This window comes from Triturus cristatus, chromosome 5_1 (assembly GCF_964204655.1).
Source record: "Triturus cristatus chromosome 5_1, aTriCri1.1, whole genome shotgun sequence".
In the NCBI taxonomy this organism is placed as follows: Eukaryota; Metazoa; Chordata; class Amphibia; order Caudata; family Salamandridae; genus Triturus; species Triturus cristatus.
The window spans coordinates 378,155,385-378,176,786 of NC_140587.1; the positions used below are offsets into that span (position 1 = coordinate 378,155,385).

Here is a 21,402-nt window from a genome sequence, read left to right on the forward strand (position 1 = left end):
GGCCCCAAAATAAAAGTGATCCCCATTAGTGACTTGGATAGCTTAAAAAAAAAAAGTTACCCATGTTTGCAAATCAGGGCAGTTTTTAATTTGCAAAGACACGCTGTATAAATGTTTTGCAAGATATGATAGACTCGGTGGATTTAAGCTTGCTGCGGGTAATGCATGCTTGAATATGAGGGACATTACCAGTAACAAGCATTAAAAATGCAATAGGTCTCGCCTTTGATTAAGTTAAAGCCATTTGCTTTGCTAATGGAATTGTATAGCAAAGCAAATGGCTTTAACTCAATAAAATGCGAGACATGATCGGATTTTCAAAAAGTGCGCGTGGTAAAAATAGGGTTTTTTTTTTTCAATACAGTGTTATATAATGCGAACTTGGGGTATAGTTGTATCACAAACGGACACTTTCATTAATTGTCAGGAACGGGGAAATTATGTGATTTACCCAGAATCACAAAATGTTTGAGTCTCCCGCCAAGACTCAAACCTGGTTTCCCTGCTTCAAATTCGGCCGTCAAGCCAAACTGCCGGGAGGAATGGAGAATTGGGGAGCTGGAAGAGGGAGCCTCAGGCGCACACACTCAAGGTGAAGGGGGGCTCAAATTGTTTTGGGTAAAAAGTAAGAGGAAAGTTACCCAACATTGCTTCGGGTGAGGTTGTAAGAGGGAAGCCTTTTACACGGTCTAAGTGTTGGGAGTATCACGCCCAATCACTGCTTTAAATTGGGAAGAAGGTACCCGTGCCCGCTTCAAGATGACCGAAAGGGCACACGTGTTGTAAAATACCACACATGTAAACTGCCTTGCAGGGTTGAAAGAAGAAAACCCCCTCATGCTGTTTGATAGGCTGATGAAAAGCCCCCTCGCACATGAACTTAAGAGCGAGTATGAAGGGTGTCGCCGCTAAACCACTACCCCCGAATGAAATAAGTGCAGATCCCCACGTCCACATCACATCGAGAGTGTAAAAGATGCGTTAGTTTGGTTGGATCACGAATTTAGAGAAGGAATGCTTCACAGATGTATCCACCCAACTGTACCCATGTAAAGTGTGATCGGCCATAGTGATCAGCAGTGAGTTGTGGCGTACCATGAGTGTTTCATCATTATAGTGCAGTATAGATTAGCCAGAATGGAAGTCCCAGACCGTGCAGAGCGTAGTGTACGCACAAACGTGAAGGTCTTTCTATGACCAGTGTGTGGTCACAGTATATTAACAGCAGAAGGCATTACAGTGAGGCGCATTTGCGGACCTGATTGTTCTCTATACGGTAGAATTTTGAGGTTGTAAACTGAGGTGCTTTGGGAGAGCTCTGAGGGAACTGATTATACGGATGAACGAAGTTACTGAAGTGAAGCGCCCGAGAAGACCTTTTTATGCCCTACGTGATGCTTATAGTGAAACGAGGCATTATTTGTGACGTGCATTGACAAAGCAGTGTTAGGATGACCACTTTGAAAGAAAAAAAAATGTCTTTTTTGCGTTTTTATATAGCGCAAACTCGACCCGAAGGTATTGGAGCTCTTTACATGAGCAGCAGTTACGTTACACATTATATAAATAGTATAAAACACTAGTGAACATTGCAAGAGAGCCACACTCCGTGTGAGAAATATTGGTATAACTAGCAATACGCAGTGGAGTGAGGTGCATTGGCGGAGCTGCCTACGATCCCGGTTTTGCAGCAGCAAAATGTACTATTCGTCGGTTGCGTTGTCCGAGACAGGGGCGTGTCTGGTAGTGGAGGAGAGGGGTTATGATGGCTGGAGTGTTGGGAGACAGCTACCTGCCTCTCTTGAGCCCATCCTGGACGTCGCTGCCCTGCACAGGGGTGTTGGTCGGGCCTGTAACTCCCCTGTCACACGTGTTTACAGTCCGCTAAGAGGGGGCGCTGGGATTCTCAGGCTCTCCCTGCTCCTAGCAGTGAGCCCAGCGGGATCCTGGGGAAGAGTTCTCTTTACGCAGTCTTGGTGGGAGGGGGCATAGGCAGGCAGGCTGAGCTAGTAGAAGCTGGTTACTACAATGTACCAATATAGAAGGAGATTCCCGTAGGCTGGGCTTTGACTGATGTCACGTGGTGAGGTAGTGCCCAATGGCTACGACATCAGCCGACTCAGCTCAGAAGGTTGTGTGATAAAGGGTCAGAGAAGGACCTTAAGCGCTGCTGCGACATCACGTGACGTTCTGCTAGCGCTGCCCGAGCCGGCTGCTGCAGTTTGAGAGAGGCTGGTGGTTGTGGCAAATCGTGGTAGCACCACGTGGCTGCAGTAAATTGAAAATATTGATCATGATGACAGTCACCCCCACCACGAATTGCAGAGGAAGGGACCATGCAGGCCAGGACTGGACTCTGAGGAGCGGGTGGCCTGGCCCGACCAGCCCACCGCCGCGGCAATTAACCCATCGTCGCGGCTCGCGGCCTCTCAAGCTGAAGTCAGTCAGGCAAACAATTTGTTTTTTTTAGTGTAAGGGGCAGCGCTCGATCAGCTGTATGCAGTGCCGTTCGTGTTATTGCATAAGTTCTGCCCTGGGCATGACTGCTGGCTTGAGGCTGCCAGTGTGCTCCGGCCAAGTATGTGCCTCACAGAGCCTGAAGCAACCTTGCCCAAAATGCTAGGGGGTGGGAGGGTGCGTGCTGCAGTCTTCTGTGTAAGTTTTCACTTCACCCTCGGCCAGCCAACAGCTCCAACTGTCCTTTATTTCCAGCAGCAATGTTAACCCCTTCCATGCGCAGGACGGCCGGGAGCCGTCCTGCGCCAAGGGACTCATGTGCGCAGGACGGCTCCCGGCTGTCCTCGCACATGGCAGGGAAACCAGGTTCTGTTACCCAGAATCCTTTGCAATCCTCAAAATGTAAAAAAACAAAACATCATTTTCCTCACATTTCTGTAGTGGACAGTACTGGAATCGGCGTGGATCCACAGAATTCCACCCACCCTGCATTCCCCAAAGTCTTATGAGAAAAATGGTACCTCACTTGTGTGGGTAGGCCTAGTGCCCGCGACATAGGGATTTAGGGTATAGCACCGACAATTCTAAGCGCTACATTTAAAAAAACAAAAAAAAGCGTTTTTAGCCATTTCTGCATTGGACACCCACACATGTGAGGTATTATTTTACTCGGGACACTAAGGAGAATGCTGTGGGTAGGACATTTGTGCCGGCACGGTGATTGCACACAAGAATATGTGGCAAATGTGTTTTTTTCAGCTAAAAATGACGTTTGCAGGGAATTCTGAGTTGGGAAACGTTGGGGGATCCACGCAAGCCATACCTCACTGGACTCCCCAGGGTGTCTAGTTTTCAGAAATGTGTGCGTTGGGTAGGTTTCCCAAGATGGCTGCCGAGCCCGGGACCAAAAACCCAGGTGCCCCTTCCCAAAACCAGGTAGTTTTGGTATAGGTAATTTTGAAGTTTCCACACTACGAATTGGGCCATTTCCTGTTGTAGCCACTATGCCTACCCACACATGTGAAGTACCATTTTTATCAGGAGACCTGGGGGGAACGCTGGGTAGTAGGACATTTGTGTCAGCCCGTTGATCCTACAACTTTCTCACACAAAAATGTGAGAAATTGAATTTTTTCAACAAAATCTGTGGTTTGCAAGGGATTCTGGGTAGGGAAATGTTGGGGACCCACGCAAGCCATACTTGCTGGACTCGACTGGGTATCTAGTTTTAAGAAATGTGTGGGTTTGATGGGTTTCCCTAGACCTCCTTGCAAAACTAGGTTGTTTTGTGATAGGTAATTTTGATGTCTCCTCAATAGGTTTTGGGCCCTTGCCTGTCGCGGGTACTTGACCCACCCACACAAGTGAGGTACCATTTTTCTCTGACGAATTTGATGAATGCGGTGTGGGTGGAATTTTGTGGATCCACAAAGATTCCAGAACTTTCCACCACAGAAATGTGAGGAAAATGTGTTTGTGTTTGTGTTTTTTGGGTTGTTTTTTTACACATTGTTAGGTTTGCAAGGGATTCTGGGTAACAGAACCAGGTGATAGCCAGTCAAGTCACCCCATCCTGGATTCCCCTGGGTGTCTAGTTTAAAAAAAATTATAGGTTTGCTAGGTTTCCCTAGGTGCCGGCAGAGCTAGGGTTCAAAATCTACAGCTTGGCACTTTGCAAAAAAAGGATCAGTTTTCACTGTAAAAAGAAAGTGTGTCCATATTGAGCAGCGAAGGGGTTAAGAACATGCAAGGATTGCTGGAAATACTTTTGTGTTGTATCCGTTGCATGTTAATGAAAAAACACAATGAAACGCAGTAAACAGCATATAGGTTCAAACACTGTCACCTGGTGGGTCAGCGAAAAGACCCCGCATCCCGCAATGCTTATGGAAAAAGGTATGGGAGACTAAAATAAATTGCACTGAACGCTACATTACAAAAATGAAATCTGACCTGGGTTGGAATCTTTTTAATTTCTATTCTGTACGTCCATATCTGAGCGACTTTGTGCTGTCTGGGGATAAAGGTGTGTGGGGTTCTAAGACTTTTTATTACTGTAAGGTAAGTTGCTGTAGTATAATAAGTGAATAGTGACAAACTCATAAAGAGCTGTAATTTCTTCGAGGCCCCAGAGGCTCTCTTATCAGAAAGCTGGGCCTTTGACACTGGTTAATCATAATGCCAGAAGGCACTGAGATGGATCCATGGCAAAGGCTGGCAAATTTAGGTCTGCCTCTGTAGCAGGCAGCAAGCTTGTTTTTCATAAAAGCACATGGGAATATGCAGATTAAGTATCAGGGCGTGTTCTAAATATCCCTTTCACCCTCACAAACACCATAGGGGTTCTATACTATGAACACAGCCAGGGCAGACAAGCCGTCCACACTAACAGACCTCCAATCCCTTCGCTTCACTAAACTGTGTGATCTTCAGCTGTTGTCCTCGCCCTTCTCTACCCCCTGTGCCTAAGTGTCCATATAGACTAGAATGTGGAATCCTTGTGAAGTCCAAGTGGTCAGGATGTGTACCACTATTAACAGCCTTCACACAGGTTTGTTGTTCCGCAGAAGGGCCACATAGAAGCAGTGTAAGCTACGCAGGTCTAGGCCTCCATCCGCAGTTGCCTTCTGTAAAGAATCGCCTAGCTTTTGATAGATAAAAGATGTGCATTTTAAATGCATCTAGTAGAATTGAGCCCAGTATGGCGGTCTTTTCTTATTGACCCAGTTTAGGAAAAGGGTTGTAATGCTTCTGTAATCTTTAGGACTCAGGGATGAGGAGGACTGTTGGGGGCGGTAACTGCGACACTAGTACTGGATTTCAGACCTGGTTAGACCTAAGGAAGAATTGTACTGGTTACAAATATCAGATCATGCCCAATACTGCTGGGTTTGGACAGGCCGCGGATGTCGAATAGTATTTTGTATCTTGTATTTTTAGTTATTAGTTAGAAGTTACTGATCTCAGTGTAACAAAGCTGTACTAGAAAGCAGCACGTTCATTGCCTGCTTCTACTTATTATGTGCATCTAAGTAATAAACTGATACACTTAAAACTTTTGGTATGCATTTTCATATTTCCTCCATTTTATTTATTCTTTTAGTTATCTTAATGCGATTCAGACAATGTGCCCCCATATCCTCCGGTATTTAACAACAGCTGTCATCACCAACAAAGATGGCAGAAAACGAAGGCAAGTCCTTAAAGATCTGGTTAAAGTCATTCAACAGGTAAGAATTCTAAACTTGTTTAATTTGATTGTAGATTATTTTCAAAGCGTGCACTCTTCAGTAGTTTCCTGACCTTTCTTGGGTGAATCTGAAATGCAAGTGCTATGTTACTATACAATTTTTAACCTTGTTTCTATCCTTTCATTTAGTCTTTTAGTTTTAAGTTTATTATTGGGTGTTTTGCACTTGATCACTGATTGTTAGCTTTTTGTTGGGGTTTCCTCTTCCACTGCACCAGACTCGGCTGAGGCATTCAGATATTTGAGAAGTTACACGTTTTGCATCTTGCTTTGCTTGTTCAGTATATGAAATAGCTGATAAATCGAAGCAGCATTTTGCCTGGTTTGTCTTTGTTGGTCTAATATATGGCAGTCAAGCCAGAGCTTCCTTGACAGTCTCATTAGTAATTCAATGTTGGGCTCCTACTGAAAAACAAGTTACGTTCCCTTTAGTTGAACGTCCCTCATATATGTTTTACGAGTGAAGCTTTGTCGAAGTTGCCACTCACCCTCTCGTTTTTACACATGGACACTTTTGCACTTTAATCGTGAACCAAAAGAAATTAAAATAGGTTTGATATTTGTAAATATTGACTTCTTGCACTTAGTTCTGAAAAAAGCTATCAAGGCTAGTAGTCAGCAAGGACTGTTAAACTGGACTCGTCCGCTTGTGTGTTGATCATATTAAACCTTCAATGTATTAATCTGAAAACTCTGCTCACAGTAGCATTAAGGTGTCTTATGCGTTTTTAGTATATAGCCTCAGCTGCATTCCCCGAACTATCGGGGGAAAAAATATTTTTGGGAGTACCCTGAAAGCATTTCCTGTCAAGATCTAGACCTCTACAGTGTCTGCTTCCTAGCTACAGGTCGCACCGCATTGTCTGAGGCTCATGTACTGACTGGGTAGGTGGGTCCCCAAGAATTCAACTAGCACTGCCCCAAGGCATGTTTTTTAAAAATATTTGTGCTATACTTAATGCCCCCCACTTGGTGTGCCCGAGTTATGCCTTTTTTCCAGGACACTGGAATGCCACACTGCTTTGTGTGCGTGAATGTGCTGCACTTGCTACAGGAACCCTGCAGATTTTGTGAATATCTACAGAAATAGTTTCTAGCCCAAGCGGGTAATTTGTGAATAAAAGCGCTGCACTTAGAGTGCAGCTCCGTACCAGGCACGTGAACCTTTAACTGGTCTCTTCCCTGCTACCTTCACGCATTTTATAAATGATATTTTTGCATATAGAGGTGGGCAGAAGCCTCTGTCATAAAAATGTTGTTTCACGATCTTCGTTTACAAAAGACACTGTTCTCAAAGTGGCAGTTACTTCGAAAGCCCCCTGAATTTACAAGAACCCTCTGCATGGCGCATCCATTTAAAGACCGGGAGCCTTGACCCTCAAGGTATCCCACTTTCAGACAATTGTAATAAATGTTCAACAGCGGTGTTCCACAGGGCTGTACTTAAGTGGAAATGGGCGCATCCAAGGGACCTACAGCGTGAAGCCAAACTAAACTAGGAACCGGTAAATGTTGAACTGTGGTGCACTGAAAGACACTTTTTGTATTAAGATATTTGTATAAAACATGCACACTGGTAAACTGAGCCGCAACAGCCACTCAAGTACACAAACTCTTTTACTCTGCTAGAATAAAATGCCAGTGTGCACATCAGTATTGTGTATCCTGGAATCTTAATGTTAATAGAGACTGAACAGTTTCTCTCTCAACCCCCTCCCCCCCCCCCCGCCCCGATTGAAGAAAAAAAAAGCTGTAAAAATGTATTGATACTACTGTCATGCAAGTGGAAGAGTCCAGATTCTCCTTAGCTTAGATAAATCCCGTCGTAGAGGATGGACTTACAATTTTGGACTCTGGAGACCAAGACACTTAAGCCCTGTTGCCTCTTGACAAAGAGAGCATACCCCTCAACCTATTGTTCCCGTCAACATCAGTGGTGGTCTTTTTTGCAGTGATTCGACATCTGGTGACTAGATGGTAGTCTCTGCATGGATTGGAAAAACTGTGCCACCTTGGTGTTGAAAGGTTACTGTCCAGCTTTTTGCGTTTTCCCGTCGAATGCTGATTTTGTACAGCATATATAAAATATATCAAAAGGGGTGGGTGTGATAATGCAGCCGCTTTATTTTGTTTGTGCTTATGCGTAATGACTACAGCTGCATGTGCCTCTAAAATGGCGAGTAGCCTTCTATTTTTTTATTTACCTATTGAAAATGGATCCATTAAATAAAATTATAACGCTCTATTTTAAATGTAATTTTAAAAATAGGAATTCAGTGTTGAGGGAGCAACAGGAGAGATGGTAGAGGTGAGACTCAACAATGAATGAGCTGGGGAGGGAAAAATCTGCACACGAGGGAGAAGCACACTAGCAAATCAGTGGAGAGAAGTATACGTCTAGTAGTTTTTCCGTTGAGAAATAATTGGGCTAAAACACTATCACCTTGCCCCTGTGACGGGAGTTCCTCCCAGTCTACAATCCATGCTATTCTTTTTTGTAAATATTATATGGATCAACGGAAAAAATTACTTATCTCCTTATTAAAACGTTTGGGCTTTCGTACTTGTCGCCCAGCTCTACTCTTTTTACAGTCACTGGAGGGGGAGGGGCTGGTTTATATTGTTTCTAATTTCCTACAGAATATCATGCGACATAGACCGAATTTAGGTTGATTTTATACATCTGATTTTACTGTCAAATCGACTGTTAAAAACTAAATTGATGCTCTTCGCCCAGATACTTTGCATGTATTGCCACTTTAAATTTGCAAATATAATCACTGTGATCACTCTTGTCTGTGTTGAATTTTAAATTGACGGGATTTTTATGTGATATTTTACCATGTATTTTTATTTGTATCTTTTATGACCTTTCTTCGGAAGGCCGAATAAAGAAAGGTTTGTTGTTTGTTGTTCGTATACGCTGTGAGAGAGCAGAGCACAGGGGGAGAAGCTCAAGGGAGACAACTGGATGCATGCACTCTCTTGGAGTGCAAAGAAAAAAGTCATTTCCTAAACGTGAGGAGTGCAAGGTAACCAGGGAAAACTGTGACCAGGGGAGTGACATACACAGGTTGGGCTAGGCAAATCCTCTTCTAAGAAGTAAGCAAATGAGTGACAAAACCAACCAATGGTAAGTAATGAGCGGGCTTTAACCCCTTGAGTGCCCATGACGAGATGGTCTCGTCATGGGCCGTGGTTGCGCTGTGCCCATGACGAGACTATCTCGTCATGAGCCCCGCCCGCTAATGAAACGCCCGGCACAGGGCGGGGCACACAAGGGGTTAATAAGCCCACTACGGTTTTGGTAAACGGGCAATAGATTGTTTTCAACCATCTGTGCTGCCTTGTATGCTGGACTTAAAATACATATTTTTTTTAACCTAATTAGGATGGATTAATTTGCCTTTCTGTGCTGCTGAAAGCTAAAATGGCAGCAAGATTCATTTGTTAAACTGATAGTTGCCTCATTTTAAAGTTGAACTGATGAGAAATTATATTGAGTAAAACAATACATTGGAAAACAAACACGTAGGGATTAAACCAGGAATTTAACAACTGATCTACATCTAAGTTGCCCCTGAGTGAAACGTCAGGACTGAGACTGCATCTAATTATAGTACCATTCAATCTAGAAAACATCTGTGCTGCTTTAACTGTAATATCGATAGTAAAACTACCGCAGTAATGAGCATTGGCAAAGCCAGTAGGTCTTACCAACGTGAGAACTACTAGCTTTGCAAATTCCTTTTGTATTTTTTTAGCCGTGTTGTACAGCTGCACAGCTGAAAGTTAAGTGCTTTGACACTTTTTTTACAAACTGTAAACCATGCTGTGCTGATGCACAACAAACACATGGCTAATAAGAAAAATCTTAGACAAAGTCAAATAGCGCGTGCGTAGGTGAGACCTGTTGGATTTGACAATGCTTGTTAAGTCAGTCGGTTGGAAGGGGGTAAACGAGAGAGCCCCCTGCGCTCTCGTTTCGGCAGAGGCTTTTGGGTTTTTCCCAGGGTGTGCTGGGGTTGCCCAGTACAGCAGCAGCACAGGGCTAGTCGTGTTCGCTAACACAGGATTCTGTGTTAAGGGACTCGAGGAAGCAGAGGGTGGAGGAAGGGGCAAAGTGATGAAATTGCCCATGTTTGGCACCAGTATAAAGGGAGCCTGCTCCTCCAGGATATGGTAGGGATGTTGTCTTTTAGCTTCCGCATTTCAAGGACTGACATCGAGCTTTGAGGCACAAGATAGTTTAAAGTTTTGATCTTCCTTTAATACCTTCAATATATATTTTTATTTTTCTCACTCACCGTTTTCTTACATCCCAACAGCCTTCATTCTAATTGTATTACTCTTGCTTAGTTCATGCATTTTTTTGTATTTTGATTGCTGTCTTACTTTTATTTCTACACTCCTTTTCCCTTGTCCCTTCTCACATAAACCCATAAGTGCTCTTGAGCGCCTTTTGTAATTATGTTTAAGGTTATAAGGACATTGGCTTACACTGAAGTTCCTTCTGCTTCGATTTTGCAAGTTGGCAGAAAATACGTGTTATCCCAAGAGGCAGAAGAGCGCTTTCCATTCGTACTTCACCCTCTGAAATGTCCACTCTGGTCCAAGAGCCGCCATGTTTAGGAAAATATGTACATCCAGTGCCTGCTGAGAAGACACTGCCCCTTGTGCCAGCCTAACTGAACATATCTGTGCCCTACACATGCATAAGTGATCTCCACTACACTCCATCCAAACTGGATTCCACGCTTTTATGCACTTTTGTTGAATTTCATTTTCTTATTACAGTTGTGTCCATGCACTTGTGAGAATCATGATGTGGCCTGTGTAGGAATTTGTTTGAACTCCTTCTGCATGGGACCTAATGTGTTATGAGGAAGATCGACTGTGCCTTTCTCTGTCCGCACTTAAAAAGTATGTCAATGTATATATGGTTCCTGATGAACTTTGCTACCTTTTACTATATATAGTTCAGCGGGCTTATGCACCTGCTGAAGGTAGAACTATATGTGGTACCTGCCGGTGGCAGGTTTGGGCGGCATATGGCAACATTTCATCTGTCATGGCTGGAGTATTTTGGAAATTTGTTCAAATCGGCACATAGTTGAGCCTCGCATATTATCTGTTCCAGGTTGAGTACTTTCGTGGTTGCTGCTATGTCATGTTTCATAGAAGCAGTCTCCAGTTTGTCCCAGATGCTGGTTGGTTAAAATGTCGATATACTCCAATGAGTGTGACTTTTATATGAGTTTGAGTCTGTCTCCCTAAGTCTCACTATGACATTTAATTTAAAGGTTTACCTTTGGACGGATTGATACGTTTTAGCAAGAATCTGCTTGGATGTTGAAATGCTGTTTCCTAGCTCTGAGTGGCATACAAATTTTTTTTCTAGAGGTATGCCGAGCTCTGATTGCTTAGAATGAGCACACATGGTTCAAAGGGTGCTGTCGAGGCCTTTTGACTCCAGGCATCACTGTGCTGGGTTCCTTTGGATTGTTCACATGAAACCTCTGAGGGTGGGAGGTTGTCCTAGTCAATTTGAACAAAAGTTGAAAACTTTTGCTGGGGTCCCATGTCAAACAGAGGTAAAAGTCTCCCATTTAATGTCCATAAAATACACACAAAAAAAAATATTAGAAATAAAGAACTATCAATTCCGAAATACAGTGACGACTGCTCCCGAGATATGGACTTTAAGGCCTGTAGCAGAGATCTGCGAGCTAGGAGTTGGAGGCATCTTTTGGATCATTGATCATCTTCCTACTGGTGCCCTTGGCATGCACAGTACATGGTCTCCGGCTTTACCCTTGTTTTGGTAAGCACTTGTGTTCACCGAAGACTCCAGGAGCAACTGCCAAAACAGATCAAGAGAACAGAAGCAGGAAAGGAAAAAATGTTAATTTGTGAAAGAATTTAAAAAAATCTGTTGGAGACTTCTAGATGCAGATTCCTTACCTTTGAATTTCTCCAGGCGTCAGACTGGGTCTGGAAGATTTTTCTTGAGCAGCACCCCAGCACGCCGGTAGGTGGCTTCGTCCATGCCTTAAATGACGTCAGGTCACTGATATAGGCGCCACCTCGGTGCGCTGATGACAGTTCTTTTCGCCCCAGCCAGCGTTGATCCAAAGTGAAGAGCAACCTCTGTCATTTTTGACATGAGTTTTGCGAGATATTGTCAACCGTTTTTTTCCCCTCCTGGTGTGTCGAGGACGTCATTGAGGAAAAGAGGTTTCAATCCCTGTGGCACCTGTCAATGCACCATGTCTGTAACCAACCCACACCTTGTTTGTTTGTGGTGTCTCGAGCAGGGCCACAACTCCAAGTCGTTCTGATTGCTGGGCAATGTCACTGAATGCTTTGAGGGAGCAGTCCCTGAAGTTGGAAGCAGCCCGCCATGCGACTCCGCGGAAGTCTCGGTCGAGAGGAAGGCCTCAGGACTGTTCCAAGAGTCCAAAGTCCTCTTCCTCCCACTCGAAATCGTCAGGGCATTCATGTAAGAGACCCAAAAAAACACAATAAGTCGGAGCACACATTGCCTTCTCCTCATCCATCAGCAGATGCGACAAAGGAACCTCAGATTTCGAGGCCTGGTTCCTCGGAACCTGCACCTCTGCCCACTCCGTACCTCCCTAGTTTTCTGGGAGCCGGAGCGACCCCCGCTCAAATGAAAAGTATTATTAGACCATTTGTTTCATAATGGAGCAGCCTGACCCCTCTGGCGCCCTTCTAGGTCAGAGCCCCCCCCCCCCCCCCCCCCCCCCCCCCCCCTCTTGTTCCACGCCGGCGGCTCCGGCTCTGCTGGCCCCACATGGATCCGGATCAGCGCCTGCCATACTCCTCCAACGTATGGCGGTGACAGTGCTCCAGGCGGCACCAGCTGCATTGTGATCCCCTAATCCGACACGGAGCTGGAGCTGCGTTGACAGACACAGATTCCTGCACCGACAGGACCCCTGTGTCGTCGGTCTGAGCCTGAGCCCTATTCCGAAGGTTGAGACCTCTGGGAGGAATGGGAGGGGTCGCTCGACACGAATATCAGCCTTATCAGGATATGGGCTGGTGCTAGGAACTGGCTGATGGCAGCGCACTGGATGCGTCTCCAGATACCAGCATTCTTTATGCCGCTACCATGGCTAAAGAGGAGAGAGCTACATATGCAGTGGTGGTGCAGAGGACGGTTGAGGTCCCCAACCTTTAGTTGCCTTCTGCAGCAGTCAAGACCAACATCTTGACAGAGGTGTTGCAACCAGGAGGCTCCTCCTCTAAACCCCTACTCTCATTCAACAAAGCCCTCACCAACGTTCTGGGGACCTGGTCCAAACCCAGCGGAGGGGCTCCTGTGAGATAGGCCCCGGGCGACCTAAACTTTCTCACTCCCCACCCTACCTCGGAGAGCTTGGTTGTCCAAGCTTCCACTTCCCATGGTGCGTTCCCTGACTGGAAATCCAAGAGGATGGACAGCTTGGGAAAGAAAATGTTTTCTTCTGCATTGCGGAAAGTGAACACTGAATGCTTATTAAGCTGTTACTTCCACATGCTGTGGGAAACCGTTGCGCACATGCTGTCACAGGTCCCGAAGGAGACCCGGGCCATTCACTCCCAAGCAGTGACAGACAGACACAGCGAAGTTCACTATACGCTGTGGATTAGACATGACCGACTCCAGGGCCGGACTGGTTGTAGCAGACACCAGGCATTTCCCCTTGGGCTGCCCGGGTGGGGGCCCGTTTTGGACTCCTGGGGGTGGGAGGGGTGACGTTTTTGTTACCAGGGGGTCAGGCGGGGGCGGTTTGCATCATAACTGCAAAATCTGCTTTCTGTAACAAAAGCAGCTGCAGTGTTTTCCAAGTGTACCAACCCTCCATGCGCACCGTCCCCTGCGGCCGGTCAGACTCAACTGCCAGGGCTGTTTTACGTTCCCAGTTTGGCCCTACCGACTCGCTAGGCAGAGCGGTTTCGCGGGTGGTTGGCCTCAGATGCCATGCCTGGCTGAGAACGCCTGGCTGTTTGGGGGATATCCAGGCTTCCCTCATGGACATGCCCTTGGATGGCACCAGTCTCTTCGAAAACAAGACTGACTCCGCACAGGAGCACTCTCAGACTTGCAGGCTACGGCCAAGTCCTTGGGCCCCTCTGCTGTCCCACACCCTCCCCAATCTGCCTTTTACTTCTTTCATGGCCACCGAAGAGACTTCCAACTGTGCAAACCCTATCACCACCACGGAGCCGCACGAGCTTCCCAGCCTCTGCGTAGATGAGGGTGTGGGCTTGGTAGCAGACTCTCTGGTCCAACCACAGCCCACCAAGCAGCTGCAGCCACCAAAGCTTCCTAATCTTGCCCTTTTCATGGACGTCCAGTGGGTGGCAGGATCCTGCATGACCTCCTACACTGGTAGTCCCTAACATCGAACAGGTGAGTTTTGCAGATCGTCCCTCTCCTTCAAGACTACCACTCCCTCCATGACACCATCTTATGACTGGCTGACTGTGGAGAGGGAACACAGAACACCTCCGGTTTAACTGGTCCACTGTGTTTTTAAACTTGCCATAGATCATTAGTTACCATAACTAAAGGTTTAAAATCCTATGGGGAGCTATAGACTATTCTAATCTTATAATCCATCTGACCCAGCACCCACTATTATCACTCACACACAAGCAGTTGGCACGGGCAGTGAAAAGATTCTGACTAAAGAGCTTCTGTTGAGGTACCCACTAGACATTGCACTGCCCGCTTGTTGTGGGACAGAATCCAATGATGAAGCATGCCCCCTTGGTGGGTGAATATTCTTGTCCCTGGAAGGATTTCTTCCTTGCTTTCCTATGGGGTCAATCACCACATTGCTCATACTGTATAAAATTGAAGTATCACACTAATAAGGTCATCTCTGGGCTATGAATGACACATAGACACTTGGAGCTTCGCCCTAGTTGTCTTTTTGATGTCTGTAGGAAGGCCCTTTCTGCATGATTGCCCCTTAACATTTTGCCAGATACCGGAAGCAATTTGACTGAGTTGGCCCGGGGTCCCTGTCTATCAGGTTCCCAGGGCCTGTGTTTTGTCCCTAAACTGTACGATTGTAAAGGGTAGCTATTGTACCAAAGGCATGGAAGCCATAGGAAAGGCCTATGAGGGCTGCAGCATGTATTATGCCACCCGCAGAGACCTCTCACCACAAACTTACTGCCATTGCAGTTTGTGTGTTTTGGTACAGCTAAAAGTGAAGCGTCGACATGGCACACATCCCTGTGTGCCATGCATGCCCAGCACTGCATGATCCCTAGGTAAGTCACCTTAAAGCAGGGTACCCTATCTCTCATGTGAGGATCTATCTGCAGGAGCAGGCAGGCTCCTATAATATCTATGGCTATTCTTAGATACTATAAGTGCTCAGTAAAGTCATCCTGAGTATATGGTCTGGAAACTGGTCATAACGAGTTGCCTAGCATCATAATGGCTTTACTGAATCCTTAGGATGTTTGGTATCGAACATTTCAGAATAATGAACCTGCACTGATTCCAGTGTCAGATTTATTATTCCCCTCACTCAGGGGCCCTTTCTAGAGGGGACCACTGAACTAAACTTGCCTCTGGTGCGTTTCTGACTGGTGACCCCCTGCCTGCCACCACAAAGCACATTTCTGGACCCCTGGGGTGGGAGCCTTTGCTTCTTAGGCCCAGAAACAGACTTTCTTGGGTGGAGGTGGAGGTGTTCATGCCTCCCCCAGGTCAGGAAGAGACATATGTGGCAGGGGCGCTTTAAAGGCCTTGCCACCTTTGCAAAGCGACCCTCAGCCTCTCCTGTTATCAGGAGCAGACCCCCTTTTAGGCAGAAAGACGGGCAGGAGAAAGTGGACCAGCCCAGATGGTGTGCCCACCTCTGCCAACTCCACCACTCAGGTGGGGGAGGTGAGGTGAATCCTACTCTTCAGTGCCCTCCATCTTGCAGATGGCAGGCACCCTCCGATCAGCGAGAGGGATGGTGACCACCGTCACACGTGGGGTGAGCACTCTAAGGGTGTAGTCACCCTAAGGATAGTAGCCCATTGGCTATTACCACAAGACCCCTACAAAGGCCCCCTAAATACAGTATTTTGGGGTCAGCCCCAAACCCAGACCTCGTATTCGACTCAACAAGGAGGACCGAAGAGCCGTGCTGCAGAAGAGGACAACTGCTTTGGCCCCAGCCCTACTGGCCTTATTCCTGCTTCGTAACCCCTGCAAGCTGAAACCGCGTGTACTGCTGGCAGCAGCCTCGAAGAAACCCAGGGACCGGACCTGACCTGCCCTGCAAATCAGTCTTGACCCTGTGCCTCATGGGAACAGTCCAGTCCGAACTGCCAAGCCAGGTCCTCCCTGGACCGGAAACAAGCATCCTAGGACCGGTTTTGGGGTTTCACCCCTCTTCAGCCAGGATAGCTTGATTCCAGTGGCACAGTGAGCCCAGGACCCACGTCTGGGCATACCTGGAGCACTTAGGGCGAGAAAGCAAAAGACACACAATTGATGGACGGAATGCAGAACAAATCAAAACAGGATATGGGCATGAAGCTCCGCCCATCTTAATTGGTTCCTGACAGTCATTTGTAAATAGTGGCTTTTTTTATTGGTCAGTAGGCTGGTCAGTAGGCTTAGTAGTCCCTCCTTAGTACCACTTTCACTCTACTTCCAATGAGGACACCCCCTGTTATGTGTGTTGTTACTCGGTAGGTTTTAATTACAGCCTCCAAGCACTCTTTTGTTATAGGGCTTTCTCCTGCTTGCTTTTGTAGGCAGGACACGCTCTCCCGCAAGAGCATTAAAAAAATTATTTAACCAGCACGGCACGCTTGAACGGCAATATTGAAGGCCGTGGTTTTCTCCTGTTACGTGAGGTCTCTGAAAGCAGCTGCATGCCTTTTTTTCAATTTAACAACTTTTTTTTTTTTTAGAATAGCGGCACTCCCACTTTAGCGTTAAACATCTTAAGCTAAAACTCAGGCGATGCAATTGCTTCGTAAGTAAAGACATTTTTTTCTATTTATTTACTTTTGAAGCAATCTCATCACCCGCGCTTCAGCTGAAGATGTTTAACGCTAAAGTGCGAGTGCCGCCATTGTAACAAAAATGAATAAATAGGGACAAAAATTAGCATGGCCGTCATTTGTTTACTTTTGTTACTAAGGCGGAACCTGTACTTTAACTTTAAACCTCTTAAGCTAAAGCACGGGTGCTGCTGTTGCTTCGAAAGTAAAGGAATAGATTTGGTTTCCTATTTCTTTACTTTTGAAGCAATCGCGGCCCCCGCTTGTTAGCTTAAGATGTTTACAGCTGAAGCGCGAGTGCCGCAATTGCATTCTGTCATATCAATTGTAAGGGTGCTTTGGTCTTTAAAGGGATTGTATATTTATGTTGATAGCATGCCACCCTTTTATAACCACTGTCAATAAACCCCTCTTGCCAAAAGGAAATATCAGTGCTTTCGCTCAAGGAACAAGCATTTGCAATGCAATGTCTCGCATTAGTTAAATGCAGCCATTTGGCTTTGCCAATGTAAAAGTAATACGGCGGGTAAACAACTTTTTTTCTATTTGTTTACTTTTGTAACAATAGCGTGCCATTGCTACAAAAGTTAATTAATAAAAATAAAGTTGAAAAAAAAAGTTGTTTGCCCGCCGTATTACTTTTCCATTTGCAAATCCAATAGCTCTGCATTTAACTAATGTGAGACCTATTGCATTGAAATGCTTCTCTCCATAGGATTATATGGTGGGATTTTCTCAGAAAAATGTTTTCAGTGTTAAACTTATTTTTGTACCACAACAAAGTAACTTAGTGTATGCCAAAGAGTTAACCTGCTTGCTTAGGTCCTACACTGCTAAAACTGTGTGACCAGTTTGTTTTGTTCCACAGTAGAAAAGTAACTGAAAAGTAATTAAACAAACAATTGGTCTGGATTCAATCTTTGAGAGTGTGACATCATTTCTTGTCTGAGTGTGTACAACAAATGCTTAACACTACCCTCTGATAAGCCTGAAAGCTCAACCACACTACCATAAAAGAGAGTAAGGTATTACCTACTTCGGCCTGTGCTATACCTCTGGGGATCCACTGGACTCGGTGCACACTATACCTTACTTTGGTATAGTATATACAGAGCCAACTTCCTACAATGCCACACAGATCCCCCTCTGAAAAACATCCTGATTATTCAGATAATGTTCTGTAATTCCATGTCTTCCTAATTTGGAGTCTGTTTCCCCAGAGGACACTGGGCACACGATAACTATATGCTTAAAGTACATTTTCTTTTGAAAATATAATGCTTTATAGAAATGTGATTTCTGTAATTTTAAGAATTTTTTTTTTCCTCCCATTTTTTTTCAGGAGTCCTACACATACAAGGACCCCATTACAGAGTTTGTGGAATGCCTGTATGTTAACTTTGATTTTGATGGTGCCCAGAAAAAACTACGGGAATGTGAATCAGTAAGTTACAATCTTGCTTTTCATTTGTGTTCATGATAGGACAATTTGTGTTCTATTGTACACTCCTGCTGATTGGGAAAGTGGATCAATTTGGGCATTGCTCCAATACAACACAGTGAGTTGATCGGTCTGTTTTCTTCCCTCAACCGGAAATTGCACCGGTGCTTCCATACTTGGCCAGACACCCGAAATAACTTTGTCAGGCTCCTACCTAAAAATATTGGTTTGCACTTTTTTGGTTATTATAAACACCTGTTGTATACAGCAAAACTGAGCTATCCAGTGCTATCCAAAAACCCAGTTAACATTAGAAATGGTTCCCGCTGTGGGTGGAGGAGTTGTATGGAATTTGTCTTTACCAGCTTCTGGCGATGTTCTGCTAGCCCATTCGGGCTTTTCAAGAGTGAACAGCCAGGTCAGTGTAGCTGGCTGAGTTCTCTAGATGACACTTGCAGATTTCAATCTTTTTCATACCTTTCTGGGATTCAATTCCTTTAAAGGTAGCTAATCTGCAGATGAGCAGTCGGAGTTCAAATTCATGTAGACATTTTGTTTCCAAATATACCTTCTCATTTTCTTTGCAGGGCCTGCATGTTACCATGCAGCCTGACTTGAAATCTTCAAGATGCTTATTTGAGGCAAGCAATAACTCTCTCAAATACTCCCAGAGATGACTTCTTGGTTGTAAGCATAAATCAATTTTACTGTTGCTCTAAGATTTGACCATACAAGCAATATGTCTCTTCACAAGAGCATGTTGAGATTTCTTTCCTGTGATAAGGTTACCCTTTTCGTGCGACGAAGGATTCTTACAGCTTCATTCAAATAATACGGTTTTGAAGCATGGATTCCTGCTAGTGGTTGGATCCGGAACAGTGTTCGTCTTTATCCTCTCCATGTTGTCCTCTTTCTTTATTTTTTTGTTTTTTTTGTGGGTGTCGTTGACCACCATTTGGTGGCAAGTCCATCCTCTGTGTGACTTCAGACTGCTACCCAGAAGTTCCTGTGCATGTTCGCCATCTTCAGATTCTTTTTTTCCGCTGTTGTCGGGAAGTACAACAAAGAAGCTCCTAAAGGACCCTTAGTAAAACAGAAGAAAAGCGTGAAAAACACCAGAGCCCAAGGGGGGGGACAAGGGGAACCATCTCGACCTCCAATGGGGGACCCTGTAGGTGAAACCCATGTGGCCGGAGAATGAGGAGCGCAGAGGGAGCAGACGGTCATGGAAAATACCCCCTTTAAGTTCTGCCCCAACTGCCACCACAAATTTGCAAAGTGCGATACATATGAGGTTTGCAAACTGCCTGCCAAAAGACCAAAGTTAAACAGAAAAAGCAAAGGCTCAAGGCCAAAATGGTGGCCCATCTCCAGAGGAAGGAGTTTGACAAATCCCTGAGACAATTCTGCATCCCAGTGAGACCTTTGGGATCCGCAAGTTGGAAGACTAGCAGGCAGACACGGAGGCTCTCTCAAACCTGGAGGCGCATGAGGAAGTTTGAGTATGAGGATGACGAGTGCAACTTTCGTTGAACAAAGGCAGTTCGAGGGCACATGGCACAACTTCAATACAGAGTACCCTGAGGAGGGCATCAATGACTACCCGTCATTGCAGGGACACACCGTTTGGTGTAACCAAGCACTCTATAAATGGAATAAACTAAACTAAAAACCCCTTGAGGTCTTCACCCCGGACAATCTGCCCTTGTAAAACGGCCTCAGCAGAAAAGTATAGGGTTCAAATGGACAAAGACAAGAAACAATATTGCTTCCTACTAGAAACCCTGTTGCCCTCACAGAAGGCAAACCTCCATCTGCCCATGCTCTCCAGCATCTTTGAACAGGGGAAGGAGGCTTTAGAGAGCCGGCTATGAAAAGGCCAATAACCCCTCTGGTGGTGAAGTTCATTCCACACAGGAACCCCAATATATAGGGGTTATGTTGTGCTATATATAAATAAATAAACGTCCCTGCACATTCTATCATTGCGACTACCACAAGAAATGGAAACAATGCCCCCACATCAACAGGGCAACCACCAGAGAAGGAGAGTAAAATACTGGATCTGGTGGGCAGGAAGATGGAGAGAGGCGGCCACACAGTGGAGGATGACCAGCAACACTGCGCTCCGTAACTGTTATGGCCACCAACAGTGAGACAAGATCAAAGGACTGATACAGCATCTTCCAGAGGAGTTTCACAAGATAGCCAAGGCCAAAGTTCGGGTGCAAACAGATGTATATGGGCACCACACTCAGGAGATACGCCTGGGTGAAGGTCTCTAGCTTGAAACTGCAGGCACAGACTTTGGTGATCAATATGACTCTCAGGCGAAGCCCTTTTTGCAGACAAGCAGGAGAGAAAGCATTGCAACAAATGTACAATTACGCTGGAGGCACTGCAGTTTAAAGAGTGTTTTTAGATGAGGAGGAAGAGCTGCTAGAAAAACAGTAAGCAGGGCAGGCTTCCCAGCCAACCAACATCACCAGCAACAGCAGGAAAGCTTTTACCCATCAGGAGTCACAGACACACCAGCAGTGGCAACACCCAGTAAGGCAGCCCTATCAAGGGATGCCAATCCCCAAGAGGAGGGGGGAGATCAACAAGCAAGTGACTCAGTCACACCACAGCCCCACCACAGGACACTAATGGGAGCAAAAAAGGAGGGTTCCTCCAGGAGTGGAGGTCAATCACCTCAACACCTCAAACAACTGGATCTTAAACATAAGACATGGTTACTGCATAGAACTCACCAAGCCACCGCCACATGCCCCTCCGACGGTAAAAATCTTAAAGGTGCATTAACTCACATTTGCGAAAGGAAGTCCAAGAACTCATCCAAAACAAGCCATATAGAGGGTCCAGTCAAGGAAGGCAGGCAGTGGAGTCTACTCACCTTACCTCCTAGTACCAAAACAAGACTTCACACGGAGGCCAATCTTTAACCTCCGGTATCTAAACAAGCTCATACAGTCTCATCACTTCAAAATGACAACGCAACAAGGAAGAGATTATATGGCCACCTCGTATCTAAAGGATGCCTACCTACATATACCAATAAACCAGGGACCTGAGAGGGGTCTCTAATTCATCCTGGAAAGGATACACTACCAATTCAAAGTACTACCACTTAGCCATAAAATCCACACCAAGGGTGTTTCCAAAATGTCTAGTGGTAGCACACTTGAGACGACAGGGTATCCACGTCTACCCATACCTG

At 45.6% G+C, this 21,402-nt stretch overlaps 1 protein-coding gene across 1 annotated transcript in view; it reads left to right on the forward strand.

Moving 5' to 3' along the window:
• EIF3E (eukaryotic translation initiation factor 3 subunit E) overlaps positions 1-21,402 on the forward strand; it is a 277,801-nt gene that overhangs the window by 205,917 nt on the left and 50,482 nt on the right. Inside the window, exons 8-9 of the mRNA XM_085605092.1 lie at positions 5,561-5,687; positions 18,084-18,185. Of these exons, the coding sequence (XP_085461218.1) occupies positions 5,561-5,687; positions 18,084-18,185 (229 nt within the window). The remainder of the gene's footprint in view (positions 1-5,560; positions 5,688-18,083; positions 18,186-21,402) is intronic.